Here is a 20478-nt window from a genome sequence, read left to right as displayed (position 1 = left end):
TCACAGGCTCGGTTCCAGTGGTGTTACTCGGCTGCGACGCTCCCCTACCCCATTGCCAGGAGCTAAAGCCGGACCTGGATGTTGGCGGTATCGCCGGGCCTGTGCGGACCTGTGGCCCGGCCCACGGTGCTCCCCGGGCCAGGCACCCAGCCTGCTCTGTGCCAGATCCTCACTGCTCAGTGGGGTGGGGCCTGGCTGGGGGGCGGTGGGGGCCTCCTTGGCCCCAGGACCCCACACCGGGAGCTGCTGCAAGCCGCTGTGCGGTCAACTAGCCAGCTGTGGGCCCCATCCCCACCTGCCACACCAGGGCCCCCCAGTCCCAAGGCTGCATGTCCTCGTCACCTGGTCGCGGTGCAGACTGAGGGGTGCACCTGGTCCGGGCTGAAAGGCGGCAGGGAGCAGAGCCCAGGGCTCTTGGAAGCTTTTGGCTGATGTGGGATTTGCTAGGCCCCTGCCTGCAGACAGGGCGGACTTGGGGGTGGGGAGGCTGCTTGGGGTCTCCTGGAGACTCGACTCAGACAGCGATCTACTCCCACACGGCTGCTGCAGGCAGGGGGCCCAGGACCCTCGGCCTCCACTGCAGGCCCAAAGGAGCAGGTCTTCTGTGCTCCAGCCTAACACAGCCTCCTGGATCGGGACTTGGCCCTCAGGCCCTCCCTGCCCCAATGCAGCCCTCAGAGGCCGCTGGGGAGGCTCTCCCTGGAGCTGCAGGGTGTCCCTGGGCTGTGCAGCACGGGTGCTCCAGCGTCCCGGCCCGGCAGTGATGGGACCTTCAGGGGCCCCTGCTGAGCAGGAGGCTCAGAGCGTGAAGGAAGGCCGCAGCTGTCACACCTCGGAGCTCTCAGCCGGGGCAGAGGAGAGCCCAAGGCAGGAGCTGCGCGGCTCCGGGGAGGAGCAGGGAGACAGACGGAGTGCCGTGTCCCCAGCCGCCCACGTCTGCAGGGCACGGGCCGGGAGGGAAAGGCGGGGAGCCCGGGTACTCGGCAGCCGGGCTGATGCCTAGCGGGACCCCCGTTCGACCTCCACCGCCCCTTGGCTCTCTCCTGGAAAACAGGCTGTGACCCCAGGGCACAGTACTCTGGGGACAACACTGGGTGAGCTGGCTGAGGCTCCCCGGGGACAGGCCTGAAGGAGAGGAGGCCCCTCCCCCACACACACAAGGCCACTGTCGCACAGACCAGCACTGGGGTTGGAGGTCCCAGCCCCTGGGGGACCGCGGCCCTGCTCCAGGCGTCTTCAGGGCCTGGGGTCCTCTCTCTCCGGCTCTGCCGCCTGGCCTTCGGCTGCCACGTCGGCACCACCAGCCCCAGCCAGGCCCTGAGAGGATTTCCAGGGTGGACGCAAGGACAGACAGAGGAGTGGACAGAGCCCCAGGAGGGAGGGAGGAGGCCTGACATGTCGGGGGTAGCCAGGAGCCCCGGAAACCCAGCTGGAGGGCAGAGGGGGCAATTCCTCCCCACCCTCCCTCACAGCCCCATCTGTCGCCCAGAGGCCATGCGCAGGGCCCTGCCCTCAGGAGGGAGCGGGCACCCAGAGGGGCAGCTTGGCTCTCGAAAGGGAGCAGGTAACCACCCCACTGCCACTATAAGACGTCATCTACTGGAGGTGGAAGGGAAGCCACACGTGACAAGGGAACCCTTTCTCGCTCTTCTGAGAACACACCAATGTCACCTTGAGGTGAAGAGGGAGGATTCAGGTTGGCAAAGGCGCGTCCTGCCCGCACACGCATGTGCCCAGGAGGGCGCGGAGGGGCCGGCCCTCTTCATTCTGAGCCACTGCGGCTCATGCACAAAACAAACTTCGCAGTTCAGAGATGGGACACTGATGGGTGGACCCTCACCAGGACCCTGACACTGGCCTTGCCCCTTAGACCCCTCTTGCTCCTCCAGGGCCATCTCCTACCTGCCTGGGGACAGCAGGGAAGTCGCTGCTGTTTCCCCTCTCCTAGGCTGGGGGCCAGGGGTGGGAGGGAGCAGGAAATCACAGGAGGTAGGGCCGGGGATCCCTGCTGCCCTGCGCCGGCCCTGCTGCTCCGTCCAGCTCTGACTCATGGGGGACCTCCCTCTCCATCCCAGCAGCAGCCTCCCCTGCCCACCCCACCAGTCACCAGGCACTCACATCGGGGTAATAGTCCACTGTGGGGACTAAGCGCTCCATCAGGGCCTCCAGGGACCCGGAGATGAGACGTCCGTCTTGGAAGACGAGGTCCCCGGAGCTGCCGGCCCCACCTCCTCGCTCCCCCATGCCGGGCTGCACCTGTCCACTACAGCTGGGCCCGAGGATGCTGGAGAAGACCACAGACGTCTGGGGCATAGTTTCCTGGGAGAAAAGAATGAGGCCGTGAGGCATCAAAGGCACCTCCGCCAGGCCCTCCTCCCAGGCCGCCTGCAGCCTGCGTGCAGGTGCAGAGCCTGAGCCTGGGGTCATTAGATGTCAGCACAGGCTCATGGGCAGGCTCCTCAGTGGCCCCGAAGCCGCTGATCAATGTGTCTGATAAATGTTTCTTCAGCACCTGCTCCGTGCATACCAAGCCTCATTCCAGGCATCTGGACACAGAAGGCCCTGCCTCCTGGGGTTCCATCCCAGTGGGAAAAGAGAAACTATGGAGAAAAACAGCACCAGGACGAGAACAGAGTGTGCGGGGGGTGATCAAGGCGGCCTCGGGGAGGGGGCCCTGAGACAGACTGATGGTGTTAGCTGTGCAGCTTCCTGGGATAAAAGAGGGAGGTTCTAGGCAAAAAGGACAGCAGGTGCCAAGGTCCTGAGGCCAGTGTAGGGGAAGGTGATCAGCAGGGGAGTGGTCTGGCCAGACCATACACACCTGGGGGCCCAGGGTGCAGCATGTGAGACAGGAGGCGTTGGGGATCCAGACAAAGGAGTTACCTGACTCAGGCTGAAGGTCACTGTGGCTGCCGTGTGGAGACCCAGCAAGGGAGAGATCTAAAAACCAATCAGTGGGTTTTGCCATGACAAAACCCTGGGAGACATTGCTCAGGTCAAGTGATGGCAGAGGAGGACGGGAGCAGGGTCAACTCTGGACGCCGTGGAGAACGGTCTTCGTCATGAGTGACTGACCAGCACGGGGAAGGGCTTTGAGGGTGGGGTTTGGGGAAAGACCTGGAACTTGCTTTTGGACACATGGATTTGAAATGCCTATTAGACGCAGATGCTGGGCAGCAGTCTGGGGGCTCAGTGTGATGGGGGCTGAGAGTCCCCACCTCGCACTGCAGCCGGGCTTTGCGGCAGGCTCTCACGAGGCCCGGGAGAGTCTGCAGCCCTCTGGGCCTCAGTTTCCTCACTGCCCAGGGCAGCTGGCCACATCTGGAGGGGGCTCTGTGGCATCAGCGTGACGCACACCTGCCAGCCCAAGGCCTCTGAAGCTAGTGCCATGGGCGCACTCCCCCTCCTCCTGGCCAGGGGTGGCCTGCCCCGCCTGCTGGGCTAGTCCCACCCTTGGAGGGCAGGGAGGCTGACGTCCGGGGAGAGGAGCTGGCCCTTCCTGCCTTGGCGGGGACCGTGGCCAGGTGTCACCCTCTCTGGTCACAGGCAGGCAGGCGCCGCTGCCCCACCCCTAGCTCCCCAGGCCGCCGCACTGGCCTCCCTCTCCGAGCTGGGGCTGCTCCCCACGCCTCACGGGGCAGAAAGAGCCCCCAGCGCTGAGCTTGCCATTGATGACGCCTCCAACCAGCGCTGGCCTGCTCTCTTGCCCGGACCAGGGTTGGCCTCTGAGCCCTTCTGGCCTCAGTCTCTCCACTGGGCGGAGCAAACAGCAGCCATGAGTATTTTACTGCCATGAGGGGTTCCTCCAAGGGTTTTACAAGGAGAGCCAACCCCCACCCCTGCATATCAGCTGAGCCTCACACCAGGGCAAAAGGGGCCTGGCCCAAACGACACTGGCTTCTCTGCCAAACGCCTGGAGGTCGCCTTTGGATTCTCAGAAAATCCTCTGCAAGGAGAGCAAGCGCTCAAGGGAAGTCCCCGGGGACAGGCCTGGACTGCAATGTCTGTGGCCCCCAGACTCCGTGCTGCCCTCGTGTCAGGTTGGGCTCAGACTCACAGAACACTCCCCTCAACCCACGTTAGAACGCACAGTCTCAGGCCCCATGTGTCAAAACCTGGGGTGGGTCCTCTTTGCCGCTCAAGTCAAAGAACCACTGACTTGAGCAAACCCTTCACTTTTCACATAGTGAAACAGACTCAGCAAGAAGGAACTCAGCTGAGGAAATCCTAGGATTTCCAAGTCCAGCCCGGGTGTCACCACCACTAGGAACCCCCCTGGGTAAATCGCTAGACTGCTGACGCACGAGGCCGGAAGTAGCTGATCATCTGCCTTCACGTCTTCCTGTCTGGCTGGAACCCACCCCATGGCCGTGCTCAGTAGCCTTTTGTGGGAGGAAATAACGAAGGTGGGCTCCCTGGGCGCCTCAGCACTGGCAGCTGCTCTGCTGTGCCGTCACTGGGACCCGAGGGGACCCGACCCCCAGCACTTCAGCTGAGGTCCATGCGCTGCGGGGTGACTTTCCTGAGATCACACAGTTCTTGGGTTCAAAAGGTGACCTGAGAGTGGTAACCTTGGCCAGTTGGACATCCTGACCCCAAGCTTCTTGGTCATCAGAAATGGCATTTTCGGAGCCTCTGGCCTCTCCCCCCATGGAGAGAGCAGGCTGCTCTGGTCGGAAGGTGCTACGGGGGGAGCACACTGACACCCCACTAACTCACAGAGCCCCTACCAGATCCTCCACAGGGCAAGGCCCCCTGCAGGGACACCTGCCCCAGGGCTAAGGCAGTGGGGAGCCAGCCTGGGGACTCAGCCCCGCAGCTCTGCAGCCCCCTGTGGGGGGACAGGTGAGCCTAGCAGGAAGCCAGGGGGCCGAGCTCTACACTGGGCACCAGCCCACAGCTCCCTAGGGAGCCTCAGACGGCACTCACTGTCCCCCTCGACAGGGGAGGGGCGTGCGCTCAGGGTGCAGTCACCTACCCCGGGGGTGGGGGCCCAGTCCGTGTGTCCTGCACAGCCAGTGGGCGGCATGTCCCTCATCACGCTGCTCCTCCCCCAGGGCTCCCCACTCGTGGGGGGTCTCGGTCCTCCAGAGACTGCGTCCCGCCTACACCGTGCCCGTGCACCGCCCAGGAGGCCACGGGAAGGAAGGGGCAGCCACGTGAGGCCCATCCCTTCAGCTTGGGGCAGTGACCCCTCTAACAGCAGCTGGGCCAAGGACCCCGGCCCTGGGCTCCCCAGCTGCACAAGATCCCACACCAGTCACTTTTAAACGACATAAACAGACATATACATGACATGTAAATAAAGGCACAGAAAACATCTGGCCACCCGTGGCCACACTCATTACAGACTTTACTGCAAGGGAGCAGAGGAGGAAGGAGACTTTTGCTTTCCGTTCTACACGTTTGTCATCTATTTGGTAACTTTTCTAAATGGCGCATCTATTTTGTCATCTTCTAAATAACTTTGTTTTTTAGTGCAAAGAAGCTGAGTTCTGAAATCAGCTCTTTTTATAAAGGCATAATAAAGAGGCTGCAGCCCCAGGGCTGGGTCTGCAGACAGAAGTATGGCCACCATCTAGCGGGTCATAATGTGAGGGTGGGCTTTGAGGCAGAACCCCAAAACCCCCTCGGGGAACGGGCAGAGCCCCTGTGCAGGACCACCCAGCCTCTCCCCTACCCTGGGACTCTGCCTGGGGCCAGGTCTCTCTGACCACATCTCTCCCTGCTCCTCTGTACACTGAGCCCTGTGGATCCTGGGGACCCCCCCTACCAGAGGCCCTTCCTTTCCCACCCAGTCCCTAGCAGAGCCCACCCCCACCAGGCCATGAGCACCTTGGGGAGGGTCTCCAGGCTCAATGCCAAGTGGGAGGAGACAGGTTCCCCAAGTGGGTCTTCCTGGACAGGAATTTAGAGCCCCTTTGGGTTCGAATCCCAGCCCTGTAACAGGCCAGCTCCTTGTTCCTAGACAAGTCTAACCAACCTCGATTTCCTCAGCTCTCAAATGGGGATGATGGCAGGACTACCCATTAAGACCTCTACTTGGCATCTCTGCTGGCCACCCCACCCCACTCTGTGGTCCCTTCTGCTTTTGCACGTGGGGTCCTCCTGTCCTGTCCCAGCAAGAGCAGGGACTGAGGCTTCTGGCCACACACCTGTGTGTCCATCACCCAAAACTGGACCCTTTCTCAAGGAAGGGCCACTCAAGAGCAGAGCACCAGGAAATCTGGGCTCCTGTCTTGGGAGGGAACACAGAGCAAGAGCAATCATAAGTCAGAAATACAGTAGCTATTAGGAGGGGCTCCCGCTAGAGTAGGACCATGTGTCCTGGTCACTCGCAGCCTCTGCCCCCTCCTGCCTGGGTGGGCACCTGTGCTCCAGGGCAGCCTCAGGAGCAGACACTGGTGGGTGACCCACATGCAGAGGTGGGGCTGAAGTCACAGCTGAGCCCCAGGGGCCATGCAACTAAGGAAGAAGAGCTGAAATCTCTCCTCGCAGCTGTGTGAAGCACAGACTTATACCCGTGATCGGCTTTGTAAACTGAGAGCCTGCAGAACATCCGAACAGACAGAATACTCCCACCGCTGAGATGGGTCTAGTTTTAGCAGCTGTGGACTTGGTTGGCACATACACACAGGGGCTGGGCCAGGCCAGAGTCTGAGCTGCCCCCATAGCGCACACAGAGGGGTCAGATGCATAATTACTGCAGTCCTGGGACATGACTTCAGTGGATCTACCCTGGTGGCCTGGTGAAAACAATACCTGAGAGACACCAGGGCCAACTGCCGGCATATCCAAGGTTAAGGTGGGGCTGAAAGCAGTACCAACAACAGTGTAATTTGCGAGCCCACACAACAGGTAAAAGGTGACACAACAGAGTACGCTCACAGGTGAACATCTCCAGAGAAGGAAGACTCAGTGGCTTCCCTCCCAGTGGGAGTGCTCCAATCCTGCCTACCTTGCACCGCAGATCAGAAACACGGCTAAGAAACAGATCTGGGGGCCTCTACAATAACAACCAGGGAGCAGACTCTGCCCCTGACATGGCAGTGACAACCACAGACCAAAGGGGAGGCCCCGCTCAATACCCAGTGCAGGCTCTGGTCACAACACCAGTCAAACCTCTTATAAAGGGGATAACTGCCAGCATACACTGAGGAAAGAGCTGGCAGACATCCATATTAAAAACAGCCCTCGCACTAAAAAATACTAAAATCACACAGGCTATATAGGGACAAGCGTACATAAAAACAGCCCTCCAAGACCGTCTGAGGGTCTGGCATTGGGAGGAAGAACCCCCAGAGCACTCAGCCCTGAAGGTCAGCGGGGCTTGAGAGCAGGAGCTCCACAGGGCTGGGGGAAACACACTTGGAGAGCGCATACAAGAGTGCACTGGGACCCAGCACAAAGCAGTACATCCATAGGAACCTGGGCTAGACCTACCTAGGGATCTTGAAGGGTCTCCTGGGGAGGCAGGGGTTGGCTGTAGATCACTGTGGGGGACAAGGACACTTGTCGGGGGAAGGATCAATATTCCCCAAGGAATACTGATCAGCGTGAGCTCTCCCAGAGGTTCCCCTTTTGGCACCAAGACCCGGCCCCACCCAACAGCCTGCAGGATCCAGTGCTGGGATGCCTCAGGCCAAGCAACCAGCACATAGGAACACAGCCCCACCCATCAGCAGACAGGCTGCCTAAAGTCCTACTGAGCTCACAGCCACTTCAAAACACACCCCTTGGCACAGCCGTGCCCACCAGAGGGACAAGACCCAGCTCCACCCACCAGAGGGCAGGCACCACTCCCTCCCACCAGTAAGCCTGCATAAGCCCCTGGACCAACCTCACCCACCAGGGGGCAGACACCAGAAGCAAGAGGAACTGTGATCCCGCAGCCTGTGGAAAGGAGACTGCAAACACAGAAAGTTAGACAAAGTAAGACAACAGAGAAATATGATGCAGATGAAGGAACAAGATAGAAAACCCACAAGGACAACTAAAGGAAGAGGAGACAGGCAATCTACCTGAAAAATAATTCAAAATAATGATAGTAAAAATGATCCAAAACCCTGCAAAAAGAATGGAGGCACAGACCAAGAAGATACAAGAAATGTTTAACAAAAAGAACATTTAAAGAACAACAATTAAAAAAAAGAGATAAACACCACAATAACTGAAGTGAAAAATACACAAGAAGGAATCAGTAGCAGAATAACAGAGGCAGAAGAACGGATAAGTGAGTTGGAAGACAGAGTGGTGGAATTCACTGCCATGGAAAAGAAAAAAGAATGAAAAGAAATCAGGACAGTCAGGGACTTCCCTCGTGGTCTAGTGGTTAAGACTCCACACTCCCAATGTGGGGGCCTGGGTTCAATCCCTGGTCAGGGAACTAGATCCCACATGCATGCCGCAACTAAGAGCCCGCATGCTGCAACTAAAGATCTCACATGCCACAGCTGAAGACCCCACATGCTGGACTTCCCTGGTGGCGCAGTTAAGAATCCACCTGCCAATGCAGGGGACATGGGTTCGAGCCCTGGTCCGGGAAGACCCCACATGCTGCGGAGCAACTAAGCCTGTGTGCCACAACTACTGAGCCTGTGCTCTAGAGCCCATGAGCCACAACTACTGAGCTTGTGTGCCACAACTACTGAAGCCCATGCGCCTAGAGCCCATGCTCCGCAACTAGAGAAGCCACCACAATGAGAAGCCCACATACCGCAACGAAGAGTAGCCCCTGCTCACTGGAACTAGAGAAAGCCCATGTGCAGCAACAAAGACCCAACACAGCCAAATAAATAATTCATTTTTTTTTAAAAAGATCCCACATGCCACAACTAAAGATCCCACATGACACAACTAAAAAATCCCACATGCCACAACTAAGACCTGGTGCAGCCAAATAAATAAATGAATATTTAAAAAAGAAAAAAGAAATGAGAACAGTCTCAGAGACCTCTGGGACAACATTAAACACACCAACATTTGCATTAGATGGATCCCAGAAGAAGAAGAGAAAGAGAAAGGGCCTGAGAAAATTTCAAATAGATTTCAAATAGAAATCTCTTCTAATTTGAAGAGATTACAGCCAAAAACTTCCCTAACCTGGGAAAGGAAAGAAGTCACCCAAGCCCAGGAGGTGCAGAGAGTCCCATCCAGGATACAACCAAAGAGGAGGCCGAAACACATATTAATCAAACTGACAAAAATTATATACAAAGAAAAATATTAAAAGCAACAAGGGAAGAGGAACAAACAACATACAAGGGAATCCCCATAAGGTTATCAGCTGATTTTTCAGCAGAAACTCTGCAAGCCAGAAGGGAATGGCACAATATATTTAAAGTGATGAAAGGGGAAAAACCTACAACCAAGAATACTCTATCCAGGAGGGCTCTCATTCAGATGCGACAGAGAAATAAAAAGCTTTTACAGACAAGCAAAATCTAAGAGAATTCAGTGCCACCAAACAGCTTTACAACAAATGCTAAAGGAAGTTCTTTAGGCAGGAAATGCAAACCAAAAAACAACAGATACACACAAAAAAAAGAAAAAGCAACCAAACACAACACTAAAGATAGTCATCAAATCACAAGAAAAGAGAAAAAAAGAGGAAGGGAAGAAAAAAGACCTACAAAAACAAATCCAAAACAAGAAAATGGCAATAGGAACATACATTTCGATAATCACCTTAAATGTAAATGGATTAAATACTCCAATCAAAAAACACTGGGTGAATGGATACAAAAACAAGACCCATATATATGCTGTCTACAAGAGACCCACTTGAGACCTAGGGACACATACAGACTGAAAGTGAGGGGATGGAAAAAGATATTCCATGAAACTGGAAATCAAAAGAAAGCTGGAGTAAAAATACACATTATCAGACAAAATAGACTTTAAAATAAAGACTGTTACAAGAGACAAGGAAGGACACTACACAATGATCAAGGGATCAATCCCAGAAGATATAACAATTGTAAATATATATGCACCCAACACAGGAGCACCTCAATACATAAGGCAAACAATAAAAGGGGAAATCAACAGTAACACAGTAATAGTGGGGGACATTCACACCCCACTTACACCAATGGACAGATCATCCAAACAGAAAATAATAAGGAAATATAAGCCTTAAATGACATATTAGACCAGATGGATTTAATTGATATTTATAGGGCATTCCATCCAAAAGCAGCAGAATAAACTTTCTTCTCAAGTGCACATGGAACATCCTCCAGGATAGATTACATCTTGGGCCACAAATCAAGCCTTGGTAAATCTAAGAAAACTGGAATCATATCAAGTATCTTTTCTGACCACAACACTATGAGGTTAGAAATAAATTACAGGGAAAAAACAAATACATGGAGGCTAAACAATATGTTACTGAACAACCAATGGATCACTGAAGAAATCAAAGAAGAAATCAAATAATACCTAGAGACAAATGACAACAAAAACACAACGATCCAAAACCTATGGGACATGCCAAAAGCAGTTCTAAGAGGGAAGTTTATAGCAATACAATCTTACCTCAGGAAATAAGAAAAATCTCAAATAAACAACCTAAACTTACACCTAAAGCAACTAGAGAAAGAAGAACAAACAAAACCCAAAGTTAGTAGAAGGAAAGAAATCATAAAGATCAGAGCAGAAATAAATGAAATAGAGATGAAGAAAACAACAGAAAATATCAATGAAACTAAAAGCTGGTTCTGTGAAAAGATAAACAAATGGATAAACCTTTAGTCAGACACATCAAGAAAAAAAGGGAGAGGGTTCAAATCAATAAAATTAGAAATGAAAAAGAGAAGTTACAACGGACACAACAGAAATACAAAGAATCACAAGAGACTACTATGAGCAACTCTACACCAATAAAATGGACAACCCAGAAAACACAGACAAATTTTTAGAAAGGTACAACCTTCCAAGACCAAACCAGGAAGAAATAGAAAATATGAACAGACCAATCACAAGTACTAAAATTGAAAAAGTGATTTTAAAACTTCCATCAAAGCCCAGGACCAGATGGCTTCACAGGTGAATTCTATCAAACATTTACAGAAGAGTTAACACCTATCCTTCTGAAACTCTTCCAAAAAACTGCAGAGGAAGGAACACTCCCATGCTCATTCTATGAGGCTACTATCACCCTGATACCAAAACCAGACAAAGATACTATAAAAAAAGAAAATTACAAGCCAATATCACTGATGAACATAGAAGCAAAAATCCTCAACAAAAAACTAGCAAACAGAATCCAACAACACATTAAAAGGATCATACACTATGATCAAGTGAGATTTATCCCAGGGATGCAAGAATTCTTAAATATATGCAAATCAATCAATGGAATACACCACATTAACAAACTGAAAAATAAAAACCATATGATCATCTCAATAGATGCAGAAGAAGCTTCTGACAAAATTCAACCCCCATTTATCATAAAAGCTCTCCAGAAAGTGGGCATAGAGGAAACCTACCTCAACATAGTAAAGGCCATATATGACAAACCCACAGCTAACATCACTCTCAACAGTGAAAAACTGAAAGCATCTCCTCTAAGATCAGGAACAAGACAAGGATGTCCACTCCCACCACTTTTATTCAACATAGTTTTGGAAGTTCTAGCCACGGCAATAAGAGAAGAAAAAGAAAAGGAATCCAAATTGGAAAAGAAGTAAAACTGTCACTGTTTGCAGATGACATGATACTATACATAGAAAATCCTAAAGACTCTACCAGAAAACTACTAGAGCTCATCAATGAAATTTGGTAAAGTTGCAGGATACAAAACTAATACACAGAAATCTCTTGCATTCCTATACACTAACAATGAAAGATCAGAAAGAAATATTAAGGAAACAATCCTATTTACCATCACATCAAAAAGACTATCTAGGAATAAACCTACCTAAGGAGGCAAAAGACCTGTACTCAGAAAACTATAAGACGCTGATGAAAGAAATCAAAGATGACACAAACAGATGGAGAGATATATACCATGTTCTTGGATAGAAAGAATCAATATTGTGAAAATGACTATAGTACCCAAAAGAATTTACAGATGCAATGCAATCCCTATCAAATTACCAATAACATTTTTCACAGAATTAGAACAAAAAATTTCACAATTTGTATGGAAACACAAAAGACCCCAAATAGCCAAAGCAATCCTGAGAAAGAAAAATGGAGCTGGACAAATTAGGCTCCCTGACTTCCAACTATACTACAAATCTACAGTAATCAAAACAAAAACAGAAATACAGATCAATGGAACAGGATAGAAAGTCCAGAGATAAACCCACACACCTATGGTCAACTAATCTATGACAAAGGAGGCAAGAATATACAATGGAGAAAAGACAGTCTCTTCAGTAAGTGGTTCTGGGAGAACTGGATAGTACATGTAAACAAATGAAATTATAACATTCTCTAACACAAAACACAAAAACAAACTCAAAATGGATTAAACACCTACGTGTAAGACTCTGACATAAATCACAGCAAGATCTTTTTGGATCCACCTCCTAGAGTAATGAAAATAAAAACAAAAGTAAATAAATGGGACCTAATTAAACTTAAAAGCTTTTGCACAGCAAAGGAAACCATAAACAAAATGAAAAGACAACCCACAGAGCGGCAGAAAATATCTGCAAACAAAGCAACCAACAAGGGATTAATCTCCAAAGTATACAAACAGCTCATGCAGCTCAATATCAAACAACCCAATCAAAAAATGGGCAGAAGATCTAAATAGACATTTCTCCAAAGAAGACATACAGATGGCCAAAAAGCACATGAAAAGATGTTCAATATCACTAATTATTAGAGAAATAGAAATCAAAAAAACAATGAAGTATCGCTTCTCACTGGTCAGAATGGCCATCAACAAAAAATCTACAAACAATAAATGCTTGATAGGGTGTGGAGAAAAGGGAACCCTCCTGCACTGTTGGTGGGAATGTAAATTGGTACAGCCACTATGGAGAACAGTATTGAGGTTCCTTAAAAAACTAAATGTAGAGCTACCATTATGATCTAGCAATCCCACTCCTGGACATACACCTGGAGAAAACCATAATTCAAAAAGATACATGTACCCCAATGTTCAGTGCAGCACTACTTACAAGAGCCAAGACATGGAAGCAACCTAAATGTCCATCAACAGAGGAGTGGATAAAGAAGATGTGGTATATATACACAATGGAATATTACTCAGCCATAAAAAAGAACAAAATAATGCCATTTGCAGCAACATGGATGGACCTAGGGATTGGCATACTGAGTGAAGTCAGACAGAGAAAGACAAATATATTGCTTATATGTGGAATCTTTAAAAATGGTACAAATGAACTTACAAAACAGAAATCGAGTCACAGATGTAGAAAACAAACTTATGGTTATTGGTGGGGGACAGGGGAGGGATAAACTGGGAGACTGAGATTGACACATACAGACTGCTATATATAAAACAGATAACTAATAAGGCCCTACTGTATGGCACAGGGAACTCTACTATCTCTACTCTGTAATGACCTATATGGGAAAACAATCTAAAAAAGAGTGGATATATGTACAAGTGATTCACTTTGCTGTACACCTGAAACTAACACAACATGGTAAATCAACTCTACTCCAATAAAAATTGTTTTAAAAAATGAAATACAGGAGCTAAGACTAAGTACTTCACGTGCCAGCAGTGACAGTAATGCTAGAGCTGAATCATCTCATTAATCCTCACAATAACCCCACGAGAGAAACCATTACTCTCTGCATGCTGCAGATGACAAGGCACAGAGAGGCCAAGTAACTGCCCCAGGTCACAAAGCAGATAATCAGAGGAAGGGGATGCAATGAGGGCTTCAGAGCTGCCATTGACAAGTTTTATGATAAACCTTCAGTAGGTGACGACGATGAAGGCTTGGAGACATTGGAAGAAGACACAGAAGAAAGTTCAAGATCGCGGAGATTGCAGCAGGGCCAGGATGGAAGCAAAGGCAGTCAGGCAGGCCTGAGTTTGACCCTGGCTCAGCCACGTGTGGCTTTATCAGGATCCTCAACCTCCTGGAGCCATAATTTCCTCATCTGTAAAATGGACACAGGGAGCACTACTTCAGAGGTTTGCTGGGAGGAATGAATGTGCTCACTTGGGTAAAGCACTGCACACTAGACAGGGTAGCACCTCCCAACTGAGGTGCTGACTCCCACAGGTGTGCCTGCTCAGAGCCCCACACCGGCCATTCCAGACACACAGGCCCCCAAGGTTCCTAGGGAGCCAGACCCTGCGGGGACGCCCTAAACCAAATGCAGTGCTGGAGCCGCAGCATCAGCATCACCAGGAACTTGTCGGCAGCGCCACGCACCTTCCCCCGAGTCAGAACTCAGCCTGCTCTGAAGTCTCAGATCCTCTCCTATATGGAGCTTCGCTGCTCCTCCTGTGGCCCAACCAGCAGTGCCATCACCTGGTCGATCACTGAAATACAGGACCTCGAGTCTGAGCCCAGGCCTGCTGGGTCACATCCTCACCTTCCCCGGAAATGTTTATCCCTTGGAGAGTTTCATCCTCCAGGACGAGAGCAGCTTCACCTAGGTCAGTGCCTTTGGCTGTGGCTGCACAACAGAATCACCTGGGGAGTTTTAAAACCTACTGTGCCCAGCTCCCACCGCCACAATTCTAACTGGCTGGGGGTACAGCTTGGGCACTGGCGTTCTCCAAGGCTTTCCAGGTGAAAATGGGAGCAGGAAGCACAGGGAGCCTCTCTCCTGCCTCGGCTGCAACCAGACCCACTTCGAGGCTGCAGACTCAGACATCGGTGGAGAGCTCCGGAAGCCTCCAGAAGCCAACCCGAGGGAGGGGGAAGATGGGGCTGGGGTGAGCCCGAGGATGGAGCCCCCAAGGACCCGCACCTCTGCCCCAAGTCAGCTGGCCTGGACAAGGCAGCAGCCCTTTGGGGGCAGTGGGGGCGGACTTGCACCCAGCCTGCCTCCTCTGATTCCTTGCAGCTGCTCCTCTGTTCCGACAGGAGGAAGGCCAGCACCTTCTAATTATCGATGCCGTCGACTCACAGCCAGGCAGGTGAAAGTGATTCACCTGCTCCTAGAAGCCAGGCCCTGCGAGTTTCCCACCTTTCCCACCTCACGCGCAGGCCCTGGTGGGCGTGAGGGCAGCCCAGGCACAGGCGGGGAAGGGGGCGCTCCTGCCAGCTCGGGAGAGAGCTGGCTCTGAATTCAGTGTCAGCGCTTGCCCGTCTCTTCCCTGGGTTTACCTGGCTCTCTGGGGTCACCATGGAGGAAAAGGGTCCTCCCTGCATCTGGGCCCAGGGTCCCCATGGCCAAGCCTCAAAGGGTGCCGGGGTGCCAGGAGAGAAGGCTACAGCCACTGCCCCTGCACAGGCGGAGTGGCACGGTGGCGATCAGGGGGTGGGCAGGGAAGACAGGCTGGGCAAAGGCTGAGCCCGAGGGACCCTTTGCTGCCTGTCTGGATGAGCCGCCACCAGCGGTGTCCAGCGGGCTGGCCGTGGGTCAGGCGGGCCAGGTGGGCGAAGCAAGGAGGCGTACGAGTTTCTTGTGGCTGCACTGTTGCCCTCTCCCTCTTGCCGCCCCTCCCGGGGTTCCCGCCACCACTCTGCCTGACACCGGCTGTCCCAGCACCCCCAGGCTCGGCCGAGGCGCTCCATCCAACTAACTCCTGCTGCTGGCTGCCCTGAGCGTGACACGGCTGCAGCTACCCCTACACCACAGTCCAGCCCAGCCCCCGGCCTCCTGAAACTCCATTCCTTCAGCGCTCCCTGTCTGCACCCTCGCCCGTGACCCTCACGTGCACACCTGCCGAGTCCTTTCCTGTGGTTTCAGGCCTGGGTCTGGGACCTGGCGACAGAGTCCAGGCTGGAGTCAAGAGACACTGTCTCGACGACGATGGGGAAGCCTCTGAGCTGCTCTGAGCCTCCATTTCCTCAGCTGCAAAGTGGGCGTAGAGGTTCTTGCCCCTCCTCCCTCGCAGGGTTGCGATGAGGGTTTGATGAGAAAACATGCCCCTGGGAGCGCGAGCAGTGCTGTTGTGCCACCAGCCTCTGTGCCTTGCCTCGATGGCACCCTAGTGGCCCAGCACGGGCTGCCGCCACTTCTGACCCACGGCCTCTGACCTAGGGCCTCATAGCCATCGGCAAGCCACTGGCCTCCTGCGCAGACTGTGGGTTCCGCTCAGGTACGAGACCCTGTGGCTCCACCCCAGCCCGTGCGTGCGTGCGTGCGTGCGCGTGCGTACAACCCAGGCGTGGGGTGTGGGGGGGGAGGGAGGTCGGTAACACCCTGGGGCAAACTCGGATCAATGAGGCACAGAAGCTTCACATCCCCACTATCTATTTGCTCTCCCTCCCTCCCTCCTGCTTTCCCGGGACCAGCTCCCCAGTAAAGTGGTGGGAGGCTGGGCTCAGAGAAGGGCAACCATTCTTGCTTCCACAGCCCCTCCCATGTTGAGATGCACAGCTGAAGGCTCCCAAGTGCCCGGAGGGCCAGAGCTTAGGAGCCCACACACCCAGTCCCGGGCCCAGGCCCTCTCCAGCTGTTGGTTTGGGGCAAGTAACTCCATCCGTGTGAGACCCAGCTGTTTGTCAGACAAGACACTGGTCCCCAGACTTCCCGGCCTGGGTGTGGGGATACAGGAGAGGAGAAGGCAAGGAGGGTGGCTTCAGCCCAGAACAAGTGCTCACACACCTGGCGTGTCATAGTTCAGAAAGTAAACAGCGTCCTCTGGGTTCCGCTCAGCCCGGCCAAGGCCTGCATGAACATGGGACTCCTGCCTGCGGGTACAGCCCGGCAGAGCTCTGCGTCCACACAACTCAGGCTGGCGGCTCCGTTGAGGCACTCGGTGAAAACCTTTAGCTTCTGAGTACGTGCAGCTGCCCTGCACACACAGCGCACACAGACACACAGACACATGCGCACACCTTCTAAGGAACACACTGCTCCAAAGCATCAAGGACATGGAAGCCGCTGGACTGAGGGCCCAGGAGGAGAGGGCAGCACAGTGGGGAAGTAAGAGGAGATCTTAGGCAGCCCCGCTGCTGTGAGAGATGCCGGCAAAGATGGGAAAAGAGGGTTTTTAGGAACTTGCCACAGAAGATTAGGAATGAAATTCCCTTCTGCAGCCTCTTCAAGAGACTCGGCCACACCACACAGCTTGTGGGATCTTAGTTCCCCATCAGGGATTGAACCCGCACCCCCTGCAGTGGAAGCGCAGAGTCTTAACCACTGGACCGCCAGGGAAGTCCCTCTTCAAGAGACTTTGGCTAGAGATCTGGGTGCCGCTCACTGCTGCAGTGCTTTCTAATGTGGCCCTAGCGAAGGGGAGCCTGCAGGCAGCAAAATCGGGAGGAGGGTATCTGTTCCTGGCCACACGCGTGCAAAAGCCAGACACCCGCTGGGAGGGGCGGCCACACACACAGGCATGTGTGTACAGCTTTTGTGACCTGGGGCACAGTCCTTCACAAACTCCAGCTGTGCCCAAGACGGCCTTCGGAGACCCTGCACTCCACTCCCATCACACAGGAGCCCCCTGGACCCCTGGGAACCGCAGATGTGACAGTGGCCCAGATGGTGCTGAGCCAGGGCTGCTGGCCTCTCTACGACAGCCAGAGCCCACCGTGTGCATCCATGATGCATCCATGGCTACACCGTCATGTATCTTCATGTCCTCCACTCACACACTCGTCCAGGCCTGGGTACAGGCCTTTCCCAAGTGCTTTTCCTGCTTCCTGTATTGAGAGGCCCAACAAGGCCTGACACTGCCCAATGATCTCATAAAAGGTTCCCACAGCTGACACTGTCACAAACAATTTACTTAAACATACTTGGGTAAGGAATGCACGTGACACTGACTCTAGACAAACATCCAGTTACTGCAGCATCCGTGTGCAGGGTGGTCCATGCTCACAACTGTCCGGGGCAGCACTGCACAGCTTCCTGGAGGTGTTCCCATGCCCCGGGGCTGCTCCTGCCTCATCTCTTGCCTCCTGGCCCTTGAAGGGGAGGGTCCCTGCCCAGGAGCAGGGCCCAGGGGCCTCCGGTTCAATGCCCCAACTCTGGGCAGGAAGGCGGGCTGGGAGGGGACAGCAGGAAGGGACTTGGGGCTACAGGTGGGGCAGGGACCTCATCCTTCAGGAGCCACTTGGGAGGGACCCCACCCGTGGGCTCTCCGGGGTCCGCAGGCCTCCTGGCCTCTGATGCCCAGCTACCTGCTCCCAACACCACCTGTGCCCTCGGGGCACATCCCGGGAAAGGGGAGGCAGTGCTCAACGAGCATTCACTGCGCACCCCCGGGGCAGCCTCAGACACAGCCAGCTCTGCCCCAGCTGAGAATGGGGACAGCAGCCCGGGGTGGGGGGGACAGCCTGCTGCACAGCTGGACAGGAGCAGTGTCAGGCCCCCACTCAACTCTGAAGGGGAGGAGCTGTCTGGGGCCGGTTCCCAGGGCACAGTCAGAATTCAGGACCCCTTCCAATCCTGGAGTCTGCAATTCCAGAAATTTCTAAGAAATGGAGAAGCAGGGAGAAGCTTTCTTCGACTAACCTTTGGTACTTTCAATGTTTATCATCAGGAGTTGGGAGGCCAGCCATGTGCTGGGCTTTACATATCTCATCTCAACGCAATCCCTCCAACCCACAGGGGGCGGTGTGGAGATGCCCATTTCTTAGATGAGGATGCCAACTGCACACGACTTGCACTAGGTTGCTTAGGCAGGCAGTGGTGAGTAGGTCTGTCCAGGCCTGCCTGCCCCACTGCCCTGCTCCTTCCGGGGACTGTCATTTCTCCTCATCGTTGTGCCTGGCCGGGGTATAACCTTCTGAGCATCAGATGAAGGCTGAGGCCCTCGCCCTGGGCACATGGATAAGTGCACATTCCCACGGCATTCTGCATATGATTTCAGGGATTGACGGGCTCCCAGAAGCTCATCCATGGATGCCAAGTTAAGCATCCCAGGTCCCTGGAAAACTGGGACAAAATTGGCCCTGAGGGCCCATCTTGCATGAGCCCCCAGGGATCTGCTGGGAGGTGGAGGAGGGGCACGAGTCAGCCCCCTGCCTCTGCCAGGCTTTGCAAGTGGTGCTTCTTTTGGAGGCAGCACATGGACTTCTATTTTTTAACCTACTCAACAAAATGGAGACTATTTTTAGCTCAGCAAGCTGCAGGGCATCACAATTAGCAACTGAAAATTACACATCTTGCCAGTCTCCCCTCTGTTGGCTAGAGGAGAGAGAGAGAAAGTGCTCCTGGGGGGAGCTGGGTGCCAGCCCTGGCCCACACCCTGGTAGGCCACTCAACCATGAGGGCAGCCTTTGGCCGAGATTTCAGAATGAGTGCATTCAGGGGGCTGTCTCTGGTTTCATCCCAGTTCCAGAAAAATTCAGAGCTGGTGGGAGCTGGGCAGGAGCCCCATCTGCACTCAGAGGCCACAGTTAGGAAGAGACCCATGCTGGCTGCTTGAACCAGGGCCAGCAACACTGGAACCCAGCTCGGCTGGCGACCTTGGGCAGCTGAGGCCAGGCCTCCTGCCCCATCTGCACAATGGACCCAACCACCCTTCTAGGGCTAACTGTCTGGTTCTCTGATGTCATTTGCACTGGAGTGGGGTAGAAGGTGGGGTGTTCCACAGAGCCCTTACTCTTTGACCGACAGACGAACCAATCATTCATTCATTCATTCATTCACAAATGGCACCAAGGACCTGCCTACACACTGGAGATCTACCAATGAAGGAAACAGGGTCTCTGTCCCCACTGAGACCCCCAGAGCAGGCTGTGGCTGTCATGCGTGATGACCACACAGATAAGGATGTGATATTATGGGTTAGAACGAGAGCAGAGCTCTGGAAGAAGAAGAGGAGAAGAGGGTCAGGAGAGCAGCTGCCAACCTGAACTCAAACACTCCTAAGGCAGAAAGCTCCCTCCTGGGGGCTCTTCTTCCCCTCCCCAAACCCCAGCTTTCAGAGCTTCCTAACTTTGAGCTGAAATGTGTGTCTCTTAAGCTCCAGAAGCCCTGGTCCTATCTGCTGGGGCCACATGCTGAAGATCTGGCTGCACACGGGCTAGGGGGAAGCCCGGCCACCCCATGAGCTGGGAGCCAGAGCCCTCTCTGTAAAATGGCACCTACGGCAGCAACTTTACAGGCAGCAGTGAGCACGGCCTGAGGCCACCATGCTCCAGACATGCTTAGTACCTGCTGGTTTCGGTGGAGTCAGAACTGCAGGACACTGACAGGCACTTGGGATACCTGTCCTCCAGGTTACCCACCGCCTTCCTAGACACAGTTATGGCAGCTGGTGCTGCCCCTCTCCTGATCCCGCCTCGGAGGCCCTCTCCCCTCTCCACAGCCTGGGCAGCCACGGGGCCCTGGTGCAGCCAGGAAGCAAGCGGGGAGAAGCTGCCTCCTCTGTCCAGGCATACAGATCCACTGGCCCGGCTGCAC

The 20478-nt window shown here is 53.5% G+C and overlaps 1 protein-coding gene across 6 annotated transcripts in view; it reads right to left on the bottom strand.

Moving 5' to 3' along the window:
* The window catches only part of RASGEF1A (RasGEF domain family member 1A), a 93691-nt gene that overhangs the window by 9472 nt on the left and 63741 nt on the right, over positions 1-20478 (bottom strand). For all 6 annotated transcript variants that reach the window (XM_067025624.1, XM_067025623.1, XM_067025620.1 and 3 more), the window contains exon 2: positions 2119-2319. In XM_067025624.1, coding sequence (XP_066881725.1) covers positions 2119-2313 — 195 coding nt within the window. In that variant the 5' untranslated portion in view covers positions 2314-2319. The remainder of the gene's footprint in view (positions 1-2118; positions 2320-20478) is intronic.

The sequence above is a fragment of the Kogia breviceps genome, chromosome 2 (genome assembly GCF_026419965.1).
Source record: "Kogia breviceps isolate mKogBre1 chromosome 2, mKogBre1 haplotype 1, whole genome shotgun sequence".
In the NCBI taxonomy this organism is placed as follows: domain Eukaryota; kingdom Metazoa; phylum Chordata; class Mammalia; order Artiodactyla; family Physeteridae; genus Kogia; species Kogia breviceps.
The sequence above is the reverse complement of the archived record's forward strand: the minus strand, read 5'-3'. Positions and strand labels throughout refer to the sequence as shown.